The sequence below is a fragment of the Desmodus rotundus genome, chromosome 8, assembly GCF_022682495.2.
Source record: "Desmodus rotundus isolate HL8 chromosome 8, HLdesRot8A.1, whole genome shotgun sequence".
Taxonomy (NCBI): Eukaryota; Metazoa; Chordata; class Mammalia; order Chiroptera; family Phyllostomidae; genus Desmodus; species Desmodus rotundus.
In genome coordinates this window covers 94389709-94413424 of record NC_071394.1, presented here as the reverse complement: position 1 = coordinate 94413424, position 23716 = coordinate 94389709, and the positions used below count along the sequence as shown (strand labels likewise).

Here is a 23716-nt window from a genome sequence, read left to right as displayed (position 1 = left end):
TGCTGGCTTCTCCTTCTCTGAGTCGGCCCCCAGGGGATCATGAAGGGTGGAATTCAGCCCGATTCTTTGAACCAGGTTTGGCTGTGTATCAACAGAGCTCTTTATTGTGGCTTAACAGCATGCTTTATTTACTGTCCTATGAAGCCAGACCATGACCACCCTGGACCACGGTGTGATCAGTGCCACTCCAATCCTGCCTTCCATCCTCAAGGGTAACCTCATGCCCCAAACCGACTGCTGGGCCTCTGGTCACTTGGTTCACATTTCATTTGAAGGAGACTTCTAGAAATCCCATAGGACTGGATCATATAGCACACCTAGCTGAGATGTAGCCTGTTAACTGGGCACATTGCTGCCCCAAATAAAATTGAGGTTCCGTTACCAAGGGAGGGGAGGGAAGAGATGGAATGGGCAGCTGGTAGTGTCTGCACATGCCTGATTGCATAGGCTTAACTTTGGACTGAGGACTCTGACTAGAGCAAACAAGGCCCCACCTTTTTCTGCTTGCATGCCGGTGAAGCCCCTTCACCTCTCTCTAAATCCCTACTGAATGCAGGGGGATGACGACAGTGATCTTGAGGAAGTTGTAGGGAACAACTTGGGAATGTATGTGGATTGCTTTGTAGTGTCTGCCACATTGTAACAGGCCCCCTATGGCAGATAGGTTGATTATGATTTTTGCACTTGGGAAATGTGTGCACTCGGTATAGACTAAGCACTTAAGAATCAAAAGCAGAGACCCTGATTTAATGGCCAGACTGGTCGGGGAGATGACATGTAAAAATGTAAAAGTTGCTAGGTGCAGGGTAGTGTGGGTGCTGGGTAGGGAATCCTCAGATGACTTTTGGTGGGGTGAGTAGAGCTGGGGACAGGTGTATAGCAGGATGAATAGGACAGCATGGGTCAGGAAAGCCATTAATGAAAGAGAAGGCAGCTTGAGGGAAGAAATTCAGATAGAAAACAGAATGGTCTGTGCAGAGAACTAAATGCTAAACTGTGAAGTGTGAGGCAGGGAGGTTCAGAGATTAGTCTGGAGAGATGGACAAAGGCCAGAGGATGACAAAGCTCTAAACCTGAGAGCAATGGGGAACCATGGAAGGATTTTAGGCAGAAAAGAGACACAATTAGATTTGTATTTCAGAAAAGTCACTCTGGTTGTAGTGGTAGGGAGTCTAATTAGAGGGAGATAATTTGATTTTATTCTTCAAAAATTTTATTTAAGAGAGAAGGAGACATTGATTTGTTGTTCCATTTATTTTTTAAAAGATTTTATTTATTTATATTTAGAGAGAGGGCAAGGGAGGGACAAGGAGAGGAAGAGAAACATTGATCAGGTACCTCTCACCCTCAATTGGGGACCTGGCCCACAACCCAGGCTTATGCCCTGACCTGGAACCAAACCTACAACCTTCTGGTTTGTAGGGTGGCACTCAATCCACTGAGCCACACTAGGCAGGGCTGTTGTTCCATTCATTTTATGCATTCATTGGTTGCTTCTTGTATGTGCCCTGACCAGGGATTGAACCAAAAAACTTGGTGTATCAGGACAATGCTATAACCAACTGAGCAAGAGAGAGACAATTTTAATGAAAAGGAAATCAGGAGTCTGGCCTGAAGCAAGGGTGGCAGTGTCCCTGAGAGGTAAAGTGTTCGATATTTAGGAAGTAGAATTGAGAACACTTGGTAACTGATTGATTGTGGGGGGTAAGGAACACAGAGTAGCATCAGGAGGACAGTTAAAAAGAACATTTGCCACTATAGCAGGGGAGCAAGATGATTAGTTTAAGACATGCTAAGTTTGAGATGCATGTGGGGCAACCTGTGCAGTTTTCCAGTAGTTAGCTGACTTCTATGGGTTTGAGAGCTCAGGAAAAAGATCTGACCAGAAACATGAGCATACAGGTGATGGTTGAAATGTAAAGCACTGATAAGCTTGCTTAGGGTGACTGTATAGCGTGAAAAGACCATGGGGCTATGGAATGCTGGAAAACACCAACATATAAAGGTTGGAGTAATGGCTGTCCAAAAGGAGAGGACAATGAAAGAGCTATAGGACCATAAGATGTACTGTTATGGAAAGCAAGACCTTAGAGTTCCAGGGGAAGGCCAACTGGTCTTGAACAGAGAGGTCCAAAATTTAGGACTGAAAAATGTATCCACTGGATTTGGGATCAAAGGTGCCAGCCACAGTTGAAGAGCATGTTTGCAGAAGTGTGAGGAGAGCCAAATTAACGTCTGTTCAGGGAGAGAATGGAAGGTGACTGCGTGAAGATCACGTTTTGGAGAAGTGCAGGTAAGGGGATATGACTGGAATTCATTCAGGAAATACTAAGTATACAAAGTGCCCCAGCAGTGGACAGGATCAGCATGTAATCTAGACAAGAATGTGGAATTTCTTTCTTTAAATATCAGAGTTCTGGCTGTTCATAGGTCATGGCCAATAAAAGTTTAATGATAAAGAGAGGTTGACAAATGGAAGAGGAGAGGAAGCCTCTTTTTTGAGTAGAGGGAAGTGCAAGATTATGCCTGATAACATCCTTTCCTCAGTGAAGCAGGAGGCAAGATTGGCTACTCGGAGAGAAGGGAATGGGCAGGGGGTTTGAGAAGAGTGGAGAAAGTCTGGAAGAGTTGCTAAAGGAGCTGTCCAAGGATATGTAAAGGACTTATGGATGACCATGAATTTGTGGTACCACCGACCGACAGACGGGCAAGCACAGAGAAGGCTGACAGTAGACTAAGAGGTAAGTGCAACATAAGCCATGTGTCTTGAGAGGGGTTCAGAGATTCACCATGAGATGTGTGTTGAGTATTGAAAAAGAAGAGCCCAGAATGAGACAGGCAGATGGAGAATATGGAGAAACTAAGGGACTTAAGGGACTCAAGTTTGTGTGAAAGAGCAGGGAGGACAGTAGATTATGGTTAGAAAGCTGAGTGTTTGACCTGGCTATGCTGGGTAATTCTTGAATACTTTGCGACGCAAAGCACCCAAATGGCAGAAACTGGAATGAAGAGGAGTCAATTTGTCCAAGAATCAAAGAATGAGAGTGACTGGAAGGTTGAAAGATGACAGCAATGTAGGGGGCTAACAGTGCAAAAACCAGATGTCATGTGCTTCAGGAGCAGTAGGAATTTTTTTTTTTATCTGAGAGACAAGATGGATTTTTGTGGAAACATTTGGGGAGAACCTCCATGCAACAGGATGAGAGAGAAGGAACAGTCTCCACTAAAAGGGCTGCGAAGGTGGTGGTGTCCTAAGGAGAGAACCGTATCTCAGTGAAGGCCAACAGACAACATGGAGGTTTGTCTAGCAAGGAAAAGACACGTCTCAGACTGACACGGCGTGTGGATTCATGTGTAGATTTTGTTATTGGGACAGCAGGCTTCTATGTCTCGTGTCTTATTATCAGGTTGCATCAGGCGTGAAGCTTCCCTTACTTGAACTTCTGGTAGTAAAATACTTTGTTCTCCTCAACAAACAAACAAACAAAAGGTGTCCAGAGAGCATGGTAGAAAGGAAGGGGCAGAGACACATTATAAGAGTAAAGAGCACTGTGCAGTCAGGTGACACAGAGAACTCTCACTTTGAGAAGTGACTAAAGGTAACAGGAGCCCGAAGTTGGTAGAATTCACCAGACTGAAAGTTTCACATAGCGTTCTAGTTTGAAGCCACTTTCAAGTTCACTTAGGTAATGCAAAAAAAACTGCTGAGGCAGCTGTGGGAGTCTGAACAGATCCAGAGGTGCTGGAAAGCAACTCCAGAGATTAACAATGATCATGTCTTGTACCACTAGAACTTGTGGATTTAAGCATATTTCATGTGTTTGGTCCATTATGTTTATTACCCTAATTAATGCTTAAAATATGCCATTGTTGGTCAGTAGAAGGTGCCTTAGGTTGGTAGGAGTCTTTTAAACCTAACCATAATTATCTGATAACACCCTTGCTCTCTGGTATAACAGGCTCCAGACTGATCTTGTACACTCACTTCCTCCCTCAGAATCAGCCATTTCTCTAAGAAGCCCCATTTCTAAGCCTTCCCAGTTGACAAAGCTAAGACACCGACACTATATAAGTGGGAGGGAGCAAGTGTACGTGTCACAGACACAAAACTTATAGACATGTGACTTATCTGTTATAATAAAATACCTCATGAGTTAATAGTGATACATGGAAGGTTTTGGATTAACATCTTCTATTTTAACATATATAATCCCTTATTCCCTTGCACTGAGGATCCAATTCTCAAGGACATCGGATTTGCTTTTCCCTACATTAAAGCTCTCAGATACATTACCAACAATACAATTACTAAAAACATATTTTCTGCTTATCTTTATAGTCACATTGTTATCTAATTGCCTAGATCACATAAACCATTTTATACCACACTGTTTCCTTATATCCCTCGTTTAGTTTTAGTTCTGTATGTAGCTAAAGATATAGTTAACTCATTATCAGACATTATGTTTCTCAAAAACAGTTTGGTTGTCAGAAGCTCAGTTTCTAGTAGAGCCCTAAGAAAGAGTTAATGGAAATAAAATCCTCCGAGTTCTTGCACGGCGCTGAGAGTTTGCTGCTACGATACTTGAAAGTCAATTCAACGGGTATGAGACTCTGGGCTCAGTCTCTATATTATTCCATTTTCTTTTGCCATTAAGTATTCCTGTCAACGCTTAATTTTCCCTCCATTATAAGTAACTTCGTGGGTGACCTGGGCACCCAAGATTTCTTCCTTTCCTTTAAGCTCTAACAATTTTACTAGGATGTCTTGGTATTTGGTCATTCTGGGTAGAATTTACTAGGTGTGCAATATACTCTTTCAATTTGTAGTTTAAAATATCTCAGGAACGTTTTCTTGAATTGTAACTTTTGGTATTTGTTCTGTTCCCTTGCTTTTTTGTCTTTTATGAACTTGCCGTGCCTTTTTATTTTTTTTGCCTGTCTTCTATATTTGTCACCTTTTTTTAAAGAGAAGTTTTAGGTTCACAGCAAAATTGAGCAGAAAGTACAGAAATTTCCCATTCTCCCTGCCTGACATGCACTGTCCCCTACATTAATAATATCCCCCACAGCAGTGGTGCATTAGTTACTACTTGATGAGCCTATATTGGCAAATCATTTTCACCCCAAATCCACAGTTTACATTAGGCTTCACTCTTGGTGTTGTATGTTCTATGGTTTTGGACAAATGTATGACAGGTACCTACCATTACAGTATCATACAGAACAGTTTCACCATCGGAATAATCCTGTGCTCTGCCCATTTGTTTCTCTACCCAACCCCCTGGCAACCGATCTTTTTACTGTTCCAGTAGTTTTGCATTGTCTAGAATGTCATCTACAGTGATGCACTGCTTAATGACAGTAGTTCAGCAACTTCATTCTTGTGCAAACATCATAGAGTGCACTTACACAAGCCTGGGTGGTATAGTTCCCTCCACACCTAGGCTATGTGGCATAGCCTACTGCTCCTAGGTTACAAGCCAGTCCAGCATGTCACTGCACAGAACAACACAAGATTAAGTCAAGCACAAAAGAAAATACAATCAAAAGGTGCATGCAATGAATGTGAGATGAGGCTGCTCTTGGCGTAACACAGCATGTTATTTTACCGCAAACTTCTTTTTAAAAAAATATTTTATTTATTTTTAGACAGAGGGGAAGAGAGGGAGAAAGAGAGGGAAACAACATCAATGTGTGGTTGCCTCTTGCACACCCCTCAGTGGGGACTTTGGCCTGCAACTCAGGCATGTGCCCCGACTGGGAATCAATCTGGTGACCCTTTCGTTAGCAGGCCGGTGCTCAATCCACTGAGCCACACCAGCCAGCGCTGTAAACTTCTTTTCTACAAGTAGAAAGAGTAAACTCTAAAATAACAATAAACATATAGTAAATACATAAACCAGTTAGTTCCCTGGTCTTTTGTGATTATTAACAAGTATTATGTACTGTACATAAAACATCTAGTATGTGCTATACTTTTACACCATTAGCAGTACTATTAACACCAGCATCAGCACAAACCCACGAATGACGCACCCACGCTACAATGTTAGGACAGCCACGATGTCACTAGGTGATAAAAAATTTTCAGAATCTTATGGGCCACCATCGTGTATGTGGTCTGTCATTCACTAAAACATTGTTATGTGGTGCGTGACTGTAATTGGAAACATACAGTTCTGGCTTCTCTTACTACTAGTAATAATCATTAGACATTCTAACATGTTTTTTTCATGGCTTGATAACCTCATTTCATTTTTAGCACTGAATATTCCATTTTCTGTATTACCAGTTTATATGTCCATTCACCTACTGAAGGACTTCTTGGCTGCTTCCAAGTTTTGGCAGTTATTAATACACTGTTGTAATCATTCATGTACAAGTTTCTGTGTGGACGTACATTTTCAACTTCTGCGGGTAAATACTGGTAAGTGCGATGGCTGGATCATATGGTAAGAGTGTATTTAGTTTTTTTTAAGAAACCGCCACACCATCTTCCAAAGTACCTGTACCATTTTGCATTCCTGCTGCTCCATATCCTCACCAGCATTTGGTGTTGTTAGTATTTTGGATTTTGGCCATTGTAACAGTTATCTAGTGACAGCTCAGTATTGTCTTACTTTGCAATTTCCTAAGGATGTATGATACTGAGCATCACTTCATATGCTTATTTGCCATCTGTATGTGAGGTGTCTGTTCAGATCTTTTGCCATTTAAAAAGGAATCAGTTGTTTTCTTGCCAAGGATGTGATTAAAAAAAAAGATTCTGCATTTAAACACACATGAAACTTTATTTGAACTCCAGTAGGTTTATACCTACTGGTAGGTATTAATACCATTGGACCTTAAAATGTATGCATCTTTAAGAATAGCCTTATTGGGCACAAAACCAATGTGCCCAATTGATTCACTAAAGCTTTTATTAGTAAATTGAACACAACCCTTTTTCCTCACCACTGTTTTCTTCCAAGTTTCTTTCGGTAGGAATTTTCCTTAACTTGTACTTTACGACCTTAACTTTATCAACTGATTCTAAGGTATTAGGAAAATCCATTTATTCCTCCAGGAGGTTAAATCTCTCCTTTCCTTCTCACCTCCCTTCTGTCACTTTCTCAAAGAATTAGAGTCCCTTCATGCAGAACTGTGGAGAATAAACAGTAAAATCCGACTATAAGGAAATTATAATCATACTGGGAGACATAAAAGATTTAAGTAGAGGAAATAAGGTTTGAAGTATAGGCTGGATCTAAAACATAAAGGCTATGCACACATACTGTTGCATTCGTCCCGTTTGCTTGAAATTGAGATATAACCGACATAAAACATTAGTTTCAGCAGTAATCAAAAAGCTTCTGACACACAAAAGCCCTAGACCAGACGGTTTCACAGGAGAATTCTACAGAGCATTTAAGGGAGAGCTAACCCCCATCCTCCACAGATTATTTCAAGAAATTCAAGAAGATGGAAGACTCCCAAACTCATTTTATGAAGCCAACATCATCCTAATCCCCAAAACAGATAAAGACATAACAAAGAAAGAAAACTTCAGGCCAGTATTGCTGATGAACATAGATGCTAAAATCCTCAACAAAATGTTGGCAAACCGCATCCAGCAATACGTTAAAAAGATCATACACCATAAGCAAGTGGGATTCGTCCCAGGGATGCAAGGATGGTACAATATTTGCAAATCAATAAACATAATACACCACAAAAACAAAAGCAAAGACAAAAACCACACGATCATATCAATAGATGCAGAAAGAGCATTTGATAAGGTACAGCATCCATTTATGATAAAAACACTCAGCAAAGTGGGAATAGAGGGAGCATTCCTCAACATAATAAAGGCCATATATGAGAGACCTATAGCCAACATCATACTCAATGGACAAAAACTTAGAGCTTTCCCACTAAGATCAGGAACAAGACAAGGATGTCCTCTCTCACCACTCCTATTCAACATAGTATGGGAAGTCCTAGCCACAGCAATCAGTCAAGAAAAAGAAATAAAAGGCATCCAAATTGGAAAGGAGGAAACAAAACTGTCATTGTTTGCAGATGACATGATAGTGTCCATGGAAAATCCTATAGACTCCACCAAAAAACTACTCGACCTAATAAATGAATTTGGCAAAACAGCTGGATACAAAGTCAATACTCAGAAATCAAAGGCATTCCTGTATACCAACAATGAAACTGCAGAAACAGAAATCAGGAAAAAAGTCCCATTTGATATAGCAACAAGAAAAATAAAGTACCTAGGAATAAACCTAACCAAGGAGGTAAAAGACCTGTACTCAGAAAACTACACAACATTGAAGAAAGAAATTAAGGAAGACACAAACAAATGGAAGCATGTACCATGCTCATGGATTGGAAGAATTAACATCATCAAAATGGCCATACTACCCAAAGTGATTTATAGGTTCAATGCGATCCCTATTAAAGTACCAATGACATATTTCACAGATATAGAACAAACATTGCAGAAACTTATATGGAACCATAAACGACCCCGAATAGCTGCAGCAATTTTGAGAAAGAAGAACAAAGTAGGAGGAATCACAATACCTGATTATCAAACTGTATTACAAGGCCACTGTAATCAAAACAGCCTGGTACTGGCATAAAAACAGGTACATAGACCAAAGGAACAGAACAGAGAGCCCAGAAATAAACCCAAGTCTCTACGGTCAATAAATATTTGATAAAGGAGGCAGGAGCATAAAATGGAGCAAAAATAGCCTCTTCAACAGATGGTGTTGGGAGAGCTGGACAGCTACGTACAAAAAAATGAAACTTGATCACCAACTTACACCGTACACAAAAATAAATTCAAGGTGGATAAAAGACTTAAATATAAGTCATAACACCATAAAAGTCCTAGAGGAAAACATTGACAGGAAAATCTCAGACATTCCATGCAGCAACATCCTCACAGACATGTCCCCTAAAGCAAGGGACATAAAGGAAAGAATGAACAAATGGGACCTCATCAAAATAAAAAGCTTCTGCAGGGCTAAAGAAGACAGCATTAAAATGAAAAGAGAACCAACAGTATGGGAAGACATATTTGCCAATGATACCTCAGACAAGGGTCTGATCTCCGAAATATATAAAGAACTCACACGACTCCACTCCAGGAAGACAAACAACCCAATTAAAAAATGGGTAAAGGACTCGAATAGACACTTCTCCAAGGAAGACATACAGAGGGCCCAGAGACATATGAAAAGATGCTCAGCATCACTAGCCATCAGAGAGATGCAAATTAAAACCACAATGAGGTACCATCTCACACCGGTCAGAGTGGCCATCATAACCAAATCAACAAACAAATGCCGGAGAGGATATGGAGAAAAGGGACCCCTAGCACATTGTTGGTGGGAATGCAGACTGGCGTGGCCATGTGGAAAACAGTATGGAATTTCCTCAGAAAACTAAAAATGGAACTGCCTTTAGATCCAGTAATTCCACTGCTGGGATTATACTCTAAGAGCCCTGAAACACAAATCCAAAAGAACCTATGCACCCAATGTTCATAGCAGCACAATTTACAATAGCCAAGTACTGGAAGCAACCTAAGTGCCCATCAGCAAATGAGTGGATCCAAAAACTATGGTATATTTACACAATGGAATACTATGCAGCAGAGAGAAAGAAGGAGCTTATACCCTTTGGGACAGCATGGATGGAACTGGAGAGCATTATGCTAAATGAAATAAGCCAGGCGGTGAGGGACAAATACCATATGATTTCACCTTTAACTGGAACATAATCAACAGGAGAAAAAAGCAAACAAAATATAACCAGAGACATTGAAGTTAAGAACAATCTAACAATAGCTGGAGGGGAGTGGGGAAGGGATAGTGGGGAGAAGGGTTTTCAGGAACTACTATAAAGGACACATGGACAAAACCAAGGGGGAGGGTGGAAGCAGGGGAGGGAGGTGGGTTTTGCTTGGGTGGGGTAGAGAGGTGGGGAGAAAATGCAGACAGCTGTAATTGAACAACAATAAAATAATTTAAAAATTAAAAAAGACATTAGTTTCAGGTATATAACATGATTCAATATATGTACCTATTGAGAAATGATCACCACGATGTCTGACAACCGCCACCACTATTACAAAATTTTGCGATGAGAACTTTTAAGATTTACTCTTTTTGCAGCTTGCAAATATACATACAGTATTATCAACTTGTCACCATGTGGTACGTCACTATGACTTACTCTAAAACTGCAAGTTTGACGTTTCAATCACATTAATCCATCTTGCCACCTCAGGCCCCAACCCAGGCCTCTGGCAACCACCTATGTGTTTTCTGTAGTCATGAGTTGATTTTGTTTTTGTTTAAGATTCCACACATCAGTGAGATCATATGGTACTTGTCTGTCATGTCCTTTAGAATGATTCCCCCAAGGCCCATCCATGTTGTGGCAAATGCAGGATTTCTTTCTTTTTTATGGCCGAGTAACACTGCATTGTGTGTATCTACACATTTAAAAAAAAGTCCATGCATCCATCAATGGACACTCAGGTTGTTTCCATACCTTGGCTACTGTAAATAATGCGGCAATGAACACAGGGGTGCAGACATATTTTGTGTTTTTATTTCCTTTGGACAATTATCCAGAAGTGGGATTGCTGGATTATATGGCAGTTCTATTTTAATTTTTGAGGGACTTTCATACTGTTTTCTATTGTGGCAACGATTTGCATTCCCACCAACAGTACATAAGGGATGCTTTTCCACCATATCCTCGACACTTGTTGTCACTTGTCTTTTTGATCACAGCCACTCTGACAGGTACGAGGTGATATTTCATTATGATTCTATTTGAAATTATATGAAATTTTATCTAGTAAAGATGTCTTAAATTATTGTATAAGTATGGGGCTAAATATCACATGTATATAAATTTTGAGTAATTTCATTATGGTTTTGATTTGCATTTCTTGATTAGTGAAGTTGAGCACCATTTTATGTATGTGTTGACCATCTGTATGTCTTTAGAAAAATATTCATATCCTCTACCCATTTTAAATTGATTTTTATTGAATTGTATGAGTTGTTCGTATAGTGGGATATTAACCCCTTATCAGATATATGACTTGCAAATATTTTCTTCCATTCCATAGGTTGCCTGTTGTTGTGCAGCTTTATAGTTTGAAATAGTCTCACCTGTTTATTTTTGCTCGTTTCCTTGGCCTTTGTTTGGTGTCAACTTCACAAGATCATCACCAAGACTGCTGTCATGGAGCTTACCACCTAGGTTTCCTTCTAGGAGTTTTATGATTTAAATAAGTTACATAGAGTTCATTATATAGAGTTCTGTAGTTTTTGTCATATAGTTCTTGTACATATTTTGCTAATTTGTTTTATTCTTTTGGGTACTAATGTATTTATTAATTTTCAAATTTTAATCACATTGTTGGTATATACGATAGTGATTAACATTTGTATATTAGTCTTGTATCCTGCAATCTTGCTATCACTTATTAGTGTTTTTTAAAATTTTTATTACAGTTGTGTGCCTTTTCTCCCCACCCCTCCACCCCACTCCAGCTGAACCCACCTCCCTCCCCCACCTCCACCTTGATTTTGCCCATGTGTCCTTTATAGTAGTTCCTGTAATCCCCTCTCCTCACTGTCCCCTCCCCACTCCCCCCTGACTATTGTTAGATTGTTCTGAACTTCAATGTCTCTGGTTATATTTTGTTTGCTTTTTTCTCCTGTTGATTATGTTCCAGTTAAAGGTGAAATCATATGGTATTTGTCCCTCACCGCCTGGCTTATTTCATTTAGCATAATGCTCTCCAGTTCCATCCATGTTGTCCCAAAGGGTATAAGCTCCTTCATTCTCTCTGCTGCGTAGAATTCCATTGTGTAAATATATCATAGTTTTTGGATCCACTCATTTGCTGATGGGCACTTAGGTTGCTTCCAGTACTTGGCTATTGTAAATTGTGCTGCTATGAACGTTGGGGTGCATAGGTTTTTTTGGATTGGTGTTTCAGGGTTCTTAGGGTATAATCCCAACAGCGGAATTGCTGGGTCAAAGGGCACTTATTAGTTCCATATGTGTGGTTTTTCTTTTGGATTTCCTTCAAGATACCACTTCATCTGTGAACAAAGTTTTATTTCTTCATTCTCTGTCTGTACACTTATTTCCCTTTCTTGTCCTATTGCATTAGCTAGGACTTCCAGTACAAATATTATGAGAATGGGGAGAGTGAATATCCTTAGCTCATTTCTGATCTTAGTATCTAAGCTTCTAGTCTTTTTCAACTAAGTAGGATGTTAGCTACAGGTTTTTTGTAGCTATTCCTTGTCAAGTTGAGACTTCCCTCTATTCCCAGTTTTTGGATGCATCACTTTCTTATCTGCACATCTTTAGCATGCTTTTATTGTCTGTGGGGATATCATTCTGCTCTTTGGCATTTGACCAATCGTTTGTTACACATATTTGTATTTGTTTTTCTGCAACTTTAAGGACATGATTTATGAGTTTTTCTAGTTTCAGATTTCTACAGTACTTTTTGTGTATAAGATATTAAATATGAAATGTGCAAACTGTTTGAATTTAGCACAGAATATGGTATGACTTTATATAACTCTTTTTTAAAAAAAGGCTTTATTTTTAGAGAGAGGACAAGGGAGGGAGAAAGGGAGAGAAACAGTGATGTGCATTCGGTTGCCTCTCACATGCCCCCAACATGGGACCTGGCCCACATCCCAGGCATGTGTGTGCGCTGACCAGGAATTGGACCAGTGAACTTTTGGTTTGCAGGCCAGTGCTCAAACCACTTAGCCACACCAGCCAAGGCTATAACTTTCAGGAGTTAAAGAATAAGGTAAGTTATTTAATATCCTTATAGTGTTCCTAGAAGGACAATATATCCTGGATTTAATGGGACAATTTTAGTTTCACTCATTCAAATACTTCACTGAATTTGACCCCTCAACTCCATCTTTATGTTGACTGTCCTGCTGAATTTGGATTGTTACTATCTTTTCCATGTGGAGCTCTGTCCTGGGGGCTTTGCTGGTTAGAAGTTATCTTGGGCCCAAGCTACCTCAGACCCTTGGCCTAACCAAGCACTCTTGGTACCCACCAAAAACCCGTCTCAAATTTTGGCTGTTGTTCACAAATCGGCTCACTGAACTGCCAAGTGAGTACTTGTTTTGGAGGTATCATCAGATGTTCCAGGGCTTCCTCTGGAACGTGATACCATGTAGGTCTTGTCGCTATTGGTGCTTTATTTCTATATACCTTCTTTTGGGGCTCATGGGGATACCTAATTTTCCAGTAATTTTTCCTAATTTTCCTAAGGTTTTGTTTGGCTACCACGACTGCTCCATGCCTTTTTTGAGGGATTTGAGAAATATTCAAAACAATACTACCTCACAATCTCTGCCAGGTAAGTTTTGAATGTGGAAGCAGGTAAAAGGTACAGGAGATCACCATCTTCTTCAATAATTATGTTTCTCCAAGCTGCTGCCTTTATCAATCTTGAGCACAGGGTATATTAAGGATCTCAGCAAACCCTTTTCTCTCTCTGCACCTCATAGGTTATAGAGGCAGCCCAGTTCCAGTTGACGAGTTGATAATCTATGTAGCTCCAAAGCAAATGGCCTACTTCGTTTAGACAATTGTGCACTTTTTCCTTCAGGGTGACCTCTGCTAAACAGAGAACCCTGTACCACCACACTGATGCCCAAAGGCCAGTAAGGCCTGACTGCTGTTTACAAGGTAGAAAAACATAGGACGTACTTTTTTTTGCTAGTTAAGTGATGTCTAGTCCATTTCACAGCACCTCTAGCTTTTCTTCCTCCACCCTCCCACCTCCCTGCCTGGATATACTGCAAAATTTCCAAAATTGTCAGTTTGGGCCTGCCATTTAGAAGAAAGAACTCTTGGACAAGTTGCATCCTCTGAAGTTTATTAAAAAATTATAAAACAGAAATAATACCTACCTTATACATTAAGCGTGAATGTGCTAGCCAATGGCATAAATGGAAGAGTCTGGTAAACTGTAAAGCCACAAATAAGGTGCACCATTCCACTAGTTTAGTTTAACACTGCTCGGCTTACTCTTATACTGTATCAAAAGTGAAGTACCTAGTAACAGAGTAGGTACTTGATAACAGTAGCAAATAAACTACTAATTCCTAATAGGCACTTGGCTGTCTTATTCTTATTCCTAGCACCTTACATAGAGCACAGCACCACAGGTGTTTAGTAAACGATTATGGAACAGAACATTCCAATTCTGACAGAAATCAGATGAGCTTACTCATATCAGAAGCCCTCTGGCACAGCTGGAACACTGCACCAGGCCTCAATTTGTCATCTTTAAATTTTAGCATCTGATGTGCTTTCATCACAGAACTATCAGACCAAATAAGATACTGCATATGGAAATGCTTTTGAGTAAAATCATGCATGTATCCTCCTCTTACCTGAGGCAGAATTCAGTCATGGCTGTTGGAAGGTTACTTAAGTATTCCTATAGGCATTTCGGGAAAGCCTTCTAAAAAACAATCATTTTCAGTATGTGTTCAACTAGTTACTTTCTAAGACCCTTAAAGAAATGGATACCTTTGGTGGAGTAGCTCAGTTGGTTAGTGTTGTCCTGATACGGGGGTTTGATCCCTGGTCAGGGCACATACAAGAAACCACCAATGAATACATAAACAAGTGGGATAACAAATCAATGTTTCTCTCTCTCTGTAAAATCATTAAAAAAAGAACAAAAAACAAAACAAATGGATAGCATTTTCTCCACCTCTGAATCCCTTATATGCTTAGCAAAATGCAATCTATCATAGGTCTCAGTAAACATTTGTCAAATAGATGTTAGAGCAAAATACTGCCACAGCATTCCATCAGCAAGTACCACTGTTCGCTTGGCAGAACATGCCCTCATAACAAATACTTTTCCTTATCCCCATTATTAATGCCTTAACAGAAGCCATTGCTGTATTGTTGCTTGACTTAAATAACTGCTATAGCTTCCAAAATGGTTTCCTAGCATTTACTCCTCTCTCCCATAGAAACAAAACAATCAGAGGAATTAAAAAAAAAACCTCATCAACCAACAAAACACAAATTAGACCATGTTACTTCTCTGCTTAAAATTCTGCAATGACTTTCCCACTGTATTTAGAATCCTGACTCTTTAAACTAAATCCACAGGCTCTACATCAGGGACCAGTGACCTATATAGCCTGCAGGCCAAACTTGACTAGCCGTGTGTATTCCCGCCCCCTCCCCCTTTTAAAACAATTTTACTTATTTTTAGAGGAGGGAGAGAAACATCGACTGGCCATGTCTTGTGTGCACTCTGACCACGACTGAACCCACAACCCAGGCATGTGCCCTGATCAGGAATTGAACTGGCAACCTTGCGCCCTGCAGGATGTTGCCCAACTAACTGAGCCACACTGGCCAGGGCAGTAGCCACAAATTTCTGTAAATATAGTTTTACTAGAGCACAGCCATGTACTTACTGCCTATGGCTGTTTTTGTACTGCAACAGCAGAGATGAATTAGGACAAGAGACAATACAGCTTGTAAAGCCTAACTATTATCCAGCCCTTCATAGAAAGTTTGCTAACCACCTGCCCTATTTTGTTTTACTGGGTATCTCCCATCCGTTTCCCTGCTCTGGTAATTCACTGTATCCTAACGAAGCCACTCTTGCTCCAAGTTTTGCACCTACTGTTCTAACTCCCCAGGAATTATCTTTATTCATATCATCCCACGACTGCCTCCCTATCACTGAGGTCTCAGCTTAAATGTCACCTCCTCAGAAACCTTCCTTGACAAACCAATCTGGAGTGGCCCTTTCAACCCCTCTATGTACATATCAGCCATGAAACAGTCACATGACTACCTGAAATTACAGACTGGTTTAGTTCTTATCCTGCTCTTGAGGGTAAACACCTAGAGATTTCTATCTGCCCGCCTCATGCCCCATTTTAATCAGCATAAACCCACCACCAAAAACAATGCCTGGAATTCTTTAATAAGAAAGAAAAAAAGCTGATAAATAGTTGCCAAATGAGTAAAGCCAAAGTCAGGAACTCTAGTCTGGTTCCAGTCAGTTTGCGACGTTCAGATCCACTGTTGCAGACTGACCTGCTCTTACTCACCCTAAAAGGCAGAGAGACAATCAATCTATATTCCTGGCTCCATGACTGGCAAAACAACTCCACCGAAAGTATATCATCCTGAACCTTGCCCTCTTCAGGTAAGGAAACAGAGTTAGCAAAGCTAGGTAAGGCAAGATCACAAAATTGGACAAATAAGTTCTCAACTTTATGATTATTATGGTTAAGAATTTTATTATCAAAATTATTACATCTCTTGTGAAAGTTCAAATGTTACATCAAGGTGTAAACACTCCACTTGAGAAAGAAGTGATACCTCTTTCCTTCCAAGAGTTCCCCCCACCCCCCCGCCCCAATCCCCCCCCAGAGGTCTGGTCTTGACAGCACCCTGCCCACACAGAGTGGCTGGGGTCTCTGCACGTGCCAGGCAGGGTGAGGGCCGCCTGCCCGCTGGCCTCTCCCCTTGGTTAACAGCCAAGGGGAGAATGCAAACCCCAGCCCAAATGGAGAGACATTTACATACGTTTTATATAATATACAAAGAAACCAGCATCCCAGGCAACATGATTTCCACTCCCAAGGCTCTCCCAGACTGATGGGTTTGTGGGGGAAACAACAAAAAGAAAAAATCTGCCGGTCTCAGCATTAAAAAAAAAAATCTCCCCTCATTTGAGCAAACACCTGATTTCAATTTTGAAAAAGTGAAATTTTGTAACAGTCACACACAAAGAGAGAAGACTGTGCATATGAGAGTTGTAGGAGAGGGAAGAAGGAAGGGGATGCAAGAGGCTGGGGGGAAAAAAGGAGAGAACAAAGTGGAGGGAAGGAAGGAGGGAGACTCACAGTATTATCTTGTCCAAAAGAAAAGAAGTAAGGTCCACTGCAGCACCAGGGATTACACCTGTCATAGATCTGCTACCCCTACCATGGTTATAACTGAATACAAAATTAGATAAATAAAAACACGCCGGATATTACAGTAAACAAGTGAAAGAAATAAGCTGGCAACCGTATGGAATTTAAAAAGATTGTGTACCCCACCTGGGCTGGCTCCAGAGCTCCTCCAGGGGTGTACAATAGGCACAATGCACTGATGGGGAGAAGCCAGTCTGTTCTTGTCTCTCATCCAGAACAGTTAGGTGCATGGGTGGCTTTCTAACTCTCTCACCTGTGCCACTCTCAAATGAGCATCCCCCAAAGAAATGTGGAACACACCCACACACAATCGCGGTCCTGTTGGCACCACTCCACACATACACACGCACACACACACCTTTCCACTCTTACCCTGCAGTCACGAGTGCATGCTCCCGAATCATGGAGGTGGTCCTACTCATGGGATCATTAACTCCTGATTAACTGGGAGTAGAAAAAATAAAACTCAAAGAATTCCCAAACCACCTGGGATCCTTCCTAATCAAATTTATTGCCAACAGCTGATAAATAGCACGGCAATAGGCCCATCTCACTTAACATTTGTCTTTTCTTTACCTACTTCATGGGTTACTGAACTGTGAAACAGCTGAGGAAGGGGAGTGGGATGGTACAGTTGGGGACTCAGACAATCTACTAGGATAATCTGCTCCTGACTAATCAAGAGTTGACCACAAGCTTTTCTTCAGAGAGCCAGGCACCCCTTAGAGCACACTGCAAGCTTCACTATCCCTGCCTATTTTGTGGTGATTTAAAGCAAAGGTAGGGAGCATTCTCGGTGGACACACCTTGGATGTCTGCTTTTGGAATGGTTGTCTTACGGTGGACATGTTAAATACCTAACTTTTTTCTTAAGTGCATAAAACCCTAACACTAAGATGGCTTGGGGCTTTGAGATCGGCTCTTTCATGTCCCCCCCACTTTGAAAACTTTTTTTGGATTTAAAAAAGATGTCCTCACTGCACAAGTGACTACAGGCTACAGGCAAGGATGGGAGATGGAGGCTTCAACACAACTCATTGCACTTAGAACCGTTACTAACTGAAACACCATTTGCTTGTCAACAATGTACCCTTAACAGCAGGGAGAAACTTCTTTATAGTCTCTGCTTCAGACAAGATTTACATCTTTCTCCCAAGGCCAGAGCCAGTTGTGACCACAAGTCTTGTTTCTTGTTGACCAGACCCAATCCTCTGGCACCTTGTACCCTCTTCCCCAGCAATTTGCTTGGCCTAGGTTCCAGAGGCAGCTGGAAGGAAGCAGCTATGGGCTCATTCAGTTCTGTTTGCCCAAATCCAGAAGCCCTAGGAAAGTCCTGTCTGAGTCTTAACTCCTGACCCTTGCAGTGGCTGGAGTCGGTACTGGTGCACACCCCCACTCCCGCGGTGTGGATAGTGCTGTGAATTGGAAACCGCAGATACCCTGGAGGCCTGGTAGGCAGCGGACTGCCCAGCACTGGGCAGACTGATAGTCCGTAAATCTGATGGCAATGACGACCTAGAGTTCTGAGGAAAGGAGGTGGAACTCAGAGTTCCTGTGCTGGACTGGGAAACCGAGTCTGAGGTCGGTGAGTCTGAGGGGCCCTGTGGGGTAGGGCTAGCAGCACTGGAAGGGCAGCTCCTCCTTGGAAGACTACTGCTCGTGCTGTTTCCAGAATGTGGCTGGCTGCTATAATACCCTGGTGTCCCCGTAAATGAAGCCAAAGAGTCTGTGGATACAGGGTGGGCGGGGCTGGAGTAGGATGTAGAGGAGAGGGAAGATTCTGAAGAACCATGAGAGGGGGGGTTTCCAGGTCTCAGTGCAGTAGTTCGATAACTGTATCCTGGAGATTGGGTAGGATGTCCTCGAAAGGGAGAGGAACTTTGTTGAAGGAGGCTTTGTGATTCCGTCCGTGGACTATCACACTGCAGGAGCTAGAGAGTTGAAAAGAAAAGCATAAAGAGGTGAGTAAGTCCCTATTTAAGCCATTTAGGTTTGTGAATATTTACAACATGCTGCTTTTTCTTCTTCATCTTCTTAACTATTTGCTCTTTTTAGAACACCAAAGACAGTAAAATGGCTATTTCTGGTCACTTTATTTTTCTGGAATGATTTATTACCTGAAGGTGAGCAGATGATGGCTTACTTCCAAGGCTGCTGAAACTATATGCAAAGATGGCATCTCAAAACATTTGGAACCCAGAACATACTCCTATGCCCAGAGATGAGCAATTTCTCATCTCACCTGGTAGCTGTATCTGGAAGGACTGTAAACAGCTGCTCCTTTCGAGAGTGCTGAACTCAGTGTCTCTGGGCCTTCTCCATCTGCAGGGTCTGGAATGTAATAGAGAAATCAATTTGGCTTCTTAGAATAAGTGAGAAATAGCCATTGTTCATTCATATCACCAATGCCATCACTAACCCATGCTACTCTCTTTCTGACCAATCAGGTGAGTGCAGCATGCCAGAAGGGCAAAAGGAGTGGTTAATTATAGGTTATGTCTTAAATGCCTGATCTGATTCCTGTCTCCTCCTTTCTCTTCATCCTTCAACAAGGTGGATTTCCAGGCGTTTGGACAGATGAATTACAAAAAGGTATCCCTTGGGAAAAAAAGAGCAGACAGACAGCAAGCAATGCTAGATTTTAAGAATGCTGTAGCCCAAAAGAGTAGGAGCAAACTGAGCTGGAATCTTGCATACAGCAGAGCCCAACTATGTAAGCAGCTGACACTTCAGCCTAGCATTTGTTATGAATTGTTTGAAGCCTGGTTCATGTGTCCCTGAAACTCACTGGCAGCACAAGACCGTAGCGCACCTGCGTCTTTTTCTGTGATGTTACTCTCCCACGTGGGAGAAGGCTCTCCTTTTTGGGCCACCCTCACACTGCTTCGGAGGACTTTGGGGATGCTCCCTCCTTCTCGGAGTCGTTCTACTGATGTGGGAACCATCCTGTGAAGGCAACAGGGTGCATGTTTATGCCACAGAATTTTAGAGTCAAGAGTCTGGAACAACTGAAGCTCTAACAAAGGTTGTACAACTTATTCTCTTAAAAACACCTTAGACATTATTTTCTTCAGGACCAATTTAAAACAAGGTATTTTCTCTGCCTCAAACTCTGCCAGGCACAAAAGGAAAAAAACACTTTTAAATAAAAAACAATCAAGGAAAAAGTAAATGTTAAGATGTCTACTTCTTTTAACCCCCATTTTGAAATATTTTCTCTTCTGTTAAGTCATGTGCCTGGGACACAGTAGTTTAATACATGTTTCATACATTAATAACCATTATTCATCTGAGCTCTCTCTTCCTTTGCAGACTTCATTTCTTCAGTTCAAGATCCCTGAACTGCCTCATTTTGTGTATTACTCATCTGATACTCAGTATTTGCCAATAGTATTATTGATTTATTTGTGATTTCCCCTAAACCAGACAGGTCCTTTCAGAATACATCTTATCTTTCTGTATATGCTAGCTGTGTGGAGCTAAGCTGAACTCCTGACTTACCTTTCATATGAAATGAGAAAAGAGAAGAGGCAGTGTTAGTGCCCAACAAATACTATAGCTCATCTGTGTTCACAAATGTATGCAGTCCAAAATGGTAGTCCAAAGGCTCAGTGGCAATTCTTTGCTTCTGAAAGGCCAGCGCAGGGGATGGGGAGGTGCACTGTCTGGTATTATTTACTCAGCTGAACAGAAGCACTGTTGGCTGGCTCTCTCAGGTAAGTGTTCCCACACATTTTAGGTAAAACTCGGAATGATCCATTTAATCATTTAAAGCATCAAACACCAACTTACCACCTACTGCTGATATTCTCTTGAGGTCTGCAGTGAGATGAAGTGCCTCTGGATTCAGACGGGCTTACCGCCTCCAAATGGGACAAAGAGGAATGAGACGGGGAAAACTTTTTGTGAGGGGAAGATGGGGTTCGGGCTGAGGATCCCTGCACACCATGGGCACCAGTGTCAGAAAGTGAGTTACTGCTGCCTTGTCCAGCTCCTGCAGACTTGCTTTTGCTCTGTGCAGAGTCACCTCCCCCACTAGAATTCTCCTTGGCTTCTTGTTTTCGTTTGCGGTACTCCAGCAGGGATACCTAGAAAGGAAATAAGAAAGCAGGACTCTAGCCACTGTTACTTAATCAGTAGCAACCGGGAAAGATGGAACCCTAGTAAACCATTAGCAAGCCATGCAAACAAAGCAGGCACCGACACTGCCAATGTTTTTAACGTGTGAGAGAGATCTGGGCACAGCTACATATTTGTATCAGAAATTGATAAGGAGAAGGAAAGATTCTAGAAGATGACATTTTTGAAGATTGATGTTCACGATCTAATTCAACCTTTTTTCTGCCTTCAGAAAAACCTGTGAATTTAGTTACCTGGTAACAGAAGTGTGCACCTATCTTAGTTATCTGCAACAATGGTAGCTCCTAGAAAAGGGAGGGTGGAGAACTGGGAATTCATGTAGTTCAAAAAGCCTCCCAGGTGATTCGCACTCCCTAGAAACCCCTAGAGACAATTGTTAAAAATAAAAGAGAAAAAATCCCCCTCCAAAACAAAAGCAAAAGCCGATGCTTCAGGGTTCTTAAATGCGTTCAATTTTCCAACACACACCCAGAGATTCATTAGTGTTTCTGTCTTACACATAGAGAAACTAGTGTATAAGGAGAAAGGAAACGATTTCCGATTTTTATTTTAGTAAGCCAGACCTATTAAACCTATACACACCTGGAAATTTCTTCCCAGCTTGCTGTTCATCTGCCTCCTTCTTTCCTGACCTCCACAACAGAATCCTCTCCCTGCCCCACCTGGCACATCTCTCCTGTGCTGTTACAATACACTGTGCTTACAAGGTTGGCAACCTGTTACAATGTCTTGCCTATTTCTCCACTAAACTATATGTTCTACCAGGGCACAGACCAGGTTTATTTATCTGTAACATCCAGCACAGAACTGGCCAAAAGCAGGTGCTCAGCAACAGTTCTGAAATAAACCATGATTTGAGTTATTTTTGCATGTAATAAATGAAACCAGAAATCCAAAAACTGTTTCCATTTTTGTTCCTGATAGATACTGCTATTCATGCAACAGTCTTCAAAACACAATGCTGTTTTATTCCAAACTATCTGCCAGTGTTTCCTCCTTCTATCCTCTTAGGGCTCTCATTCCCCACCCCCCACCCCCAATATAAAATATAACAAAATCTCAAAGACAATTTTGTATTTGCATTTTTTGTACACAATCTTGGAAAGAAATTAATAATAATGATTTCTGGTAATGTAGTTTATTGTAAACTTAAAAAGCCACTTTATACCAAGAGCACTACAGATATTTTGCAATTATGTGAGACTGTCATGCACAGAACATTTAGCTTTTCTAGCCCTGCCCAATAAATAAAAGTTGCTGTGTCAACCCAAAATACTCCCATGCATATCCCAATGCCCCTAGCTGAAAACCACTGATATAAAAAGCAGATTTTTGGCTTTGTAATTTCTGTAACAGGCATTGCTTAAAAGCCAGGTCCCAACCCATTAGCCACCTCTCTATGGCTGGGCCCTGCCCATCTCTCTTTATTCTCCTCCTAACTCTCCCCACCTTTCCTCTGATACCATAGCAATATTCAACTGTTTGCAAACACATAGCAGTATCCCTGCTGCCCATCCAATGGAGTGTCACATAATTACTCATTTTGCTCCCTCTTCTATAATATCCTCACCCTCGTTTGTTGGCTGATTCTTACTTATTGTCTGAGATCAACTAAATCAATGACTTGTCATCTTTCACTCCAGCATCCCTCAAATTGGCCAAGAGCCTGTCTATTCTTAAAGCACTCTCCACATATCTGACTAGGCCAGGTTCTCCCGTTAAGATACCTCAGCACATTTGGCCCTGGCTGGTGTGGCTCAGTGGAGTGAGTGCTGGCCTGTGAACCAAAGGGTTGCCGGTTCAATTCTCAGTCTAGGGCACGTGCCGTGGTTGTGGGCCAGGTCCCCAGTAGGGGGCACTCAAGAGGCAACCAAACATTGATATTTCTCCCCCTCCCTTCCCCTCTCTAAAAATAAATAAAATCTTAAAAAGATATCTCAACACACCTAAGTTAACTCCTTTGGAGCATTCATCACCATTGTAATTATTTATTAATACAATTATCTGCTAAGCTCAGTTTCACTTGTTATAAGCTCCATTAGGGCAGAACCTAGGTGGCAATATAGCATGGTGGCAGTAAGAGCGTGCAATCTAGAATCCAACAGACCTGGGTAGTGTATTGGCTCTTCCATTTACTAGCTGTGTGACCATGGGCAAGTTACTCAACTTGCCATAGTTTCCTCATCTGCAAAATGGGAAATTACCTATTTTACAGGATTATTGTGAGGATTAAGTGCATAAAAAAAACTTAATAGTACCTAGAACATGGGAAGTGCTAAATAATACAAGTAAGTAATAATATTCTTTTCCATCGTTCTATTCTTTGAACTGCCTACCACACGTACAGCACATACATTATAGGCATTTAAATTTCCTATTATGTACAACATTCATCAAATTGTACTAAAGCAATCTGTCTCTTATGGGACATGGCAGAGACCTTGTCTTATTTATCTTTGTTTTCCTCACACTGGGAATAGTGTTGAACACATGGTGTTAACTTTGTAGATATTTACTGAATGTCAGTGCTCTTC

The 23716-nt window shown here is 41.3% G+C and overlaps 1 protein-coding gene across 20 annotated transcripts in view; it reads right to left on the bottom strand.

Annotated features, from left to right (window-relative positions):
* Positions 1–18001: 18001 nt before the first annotated feature.
* The window catches only part of SETD5 (SET domain containing 5), a 72787-nt gene continuing 67072 nt past the window's right edge, over positions 18002–23716 (bottom strand). For all 20 annotated transcript variants that reach the window (XM_071222285.1, XM_071222284.1, XM_024556470.4 and 17 more), the window contains 4 exons: positions 20835–21130; positions 19855–19988; positions 19285–19373; positions 18002–18973 (listed from right to left, as the gene is read on the bottom strand). In XM_071222285.1, the coding sequence (XP_071078386.1) occupies positions 18365–18973; positions 19285–19373; positions 19855–19988; positions 20835–21130 (1128 nt within the window). In that variant the 3' untranslated portion in view covers positions 18002–18364. The remainder of the gene's footprint in view (positions 18974–19284; positions 19374–19854; positions 19989–20834; positions 21131–23716) is intronic.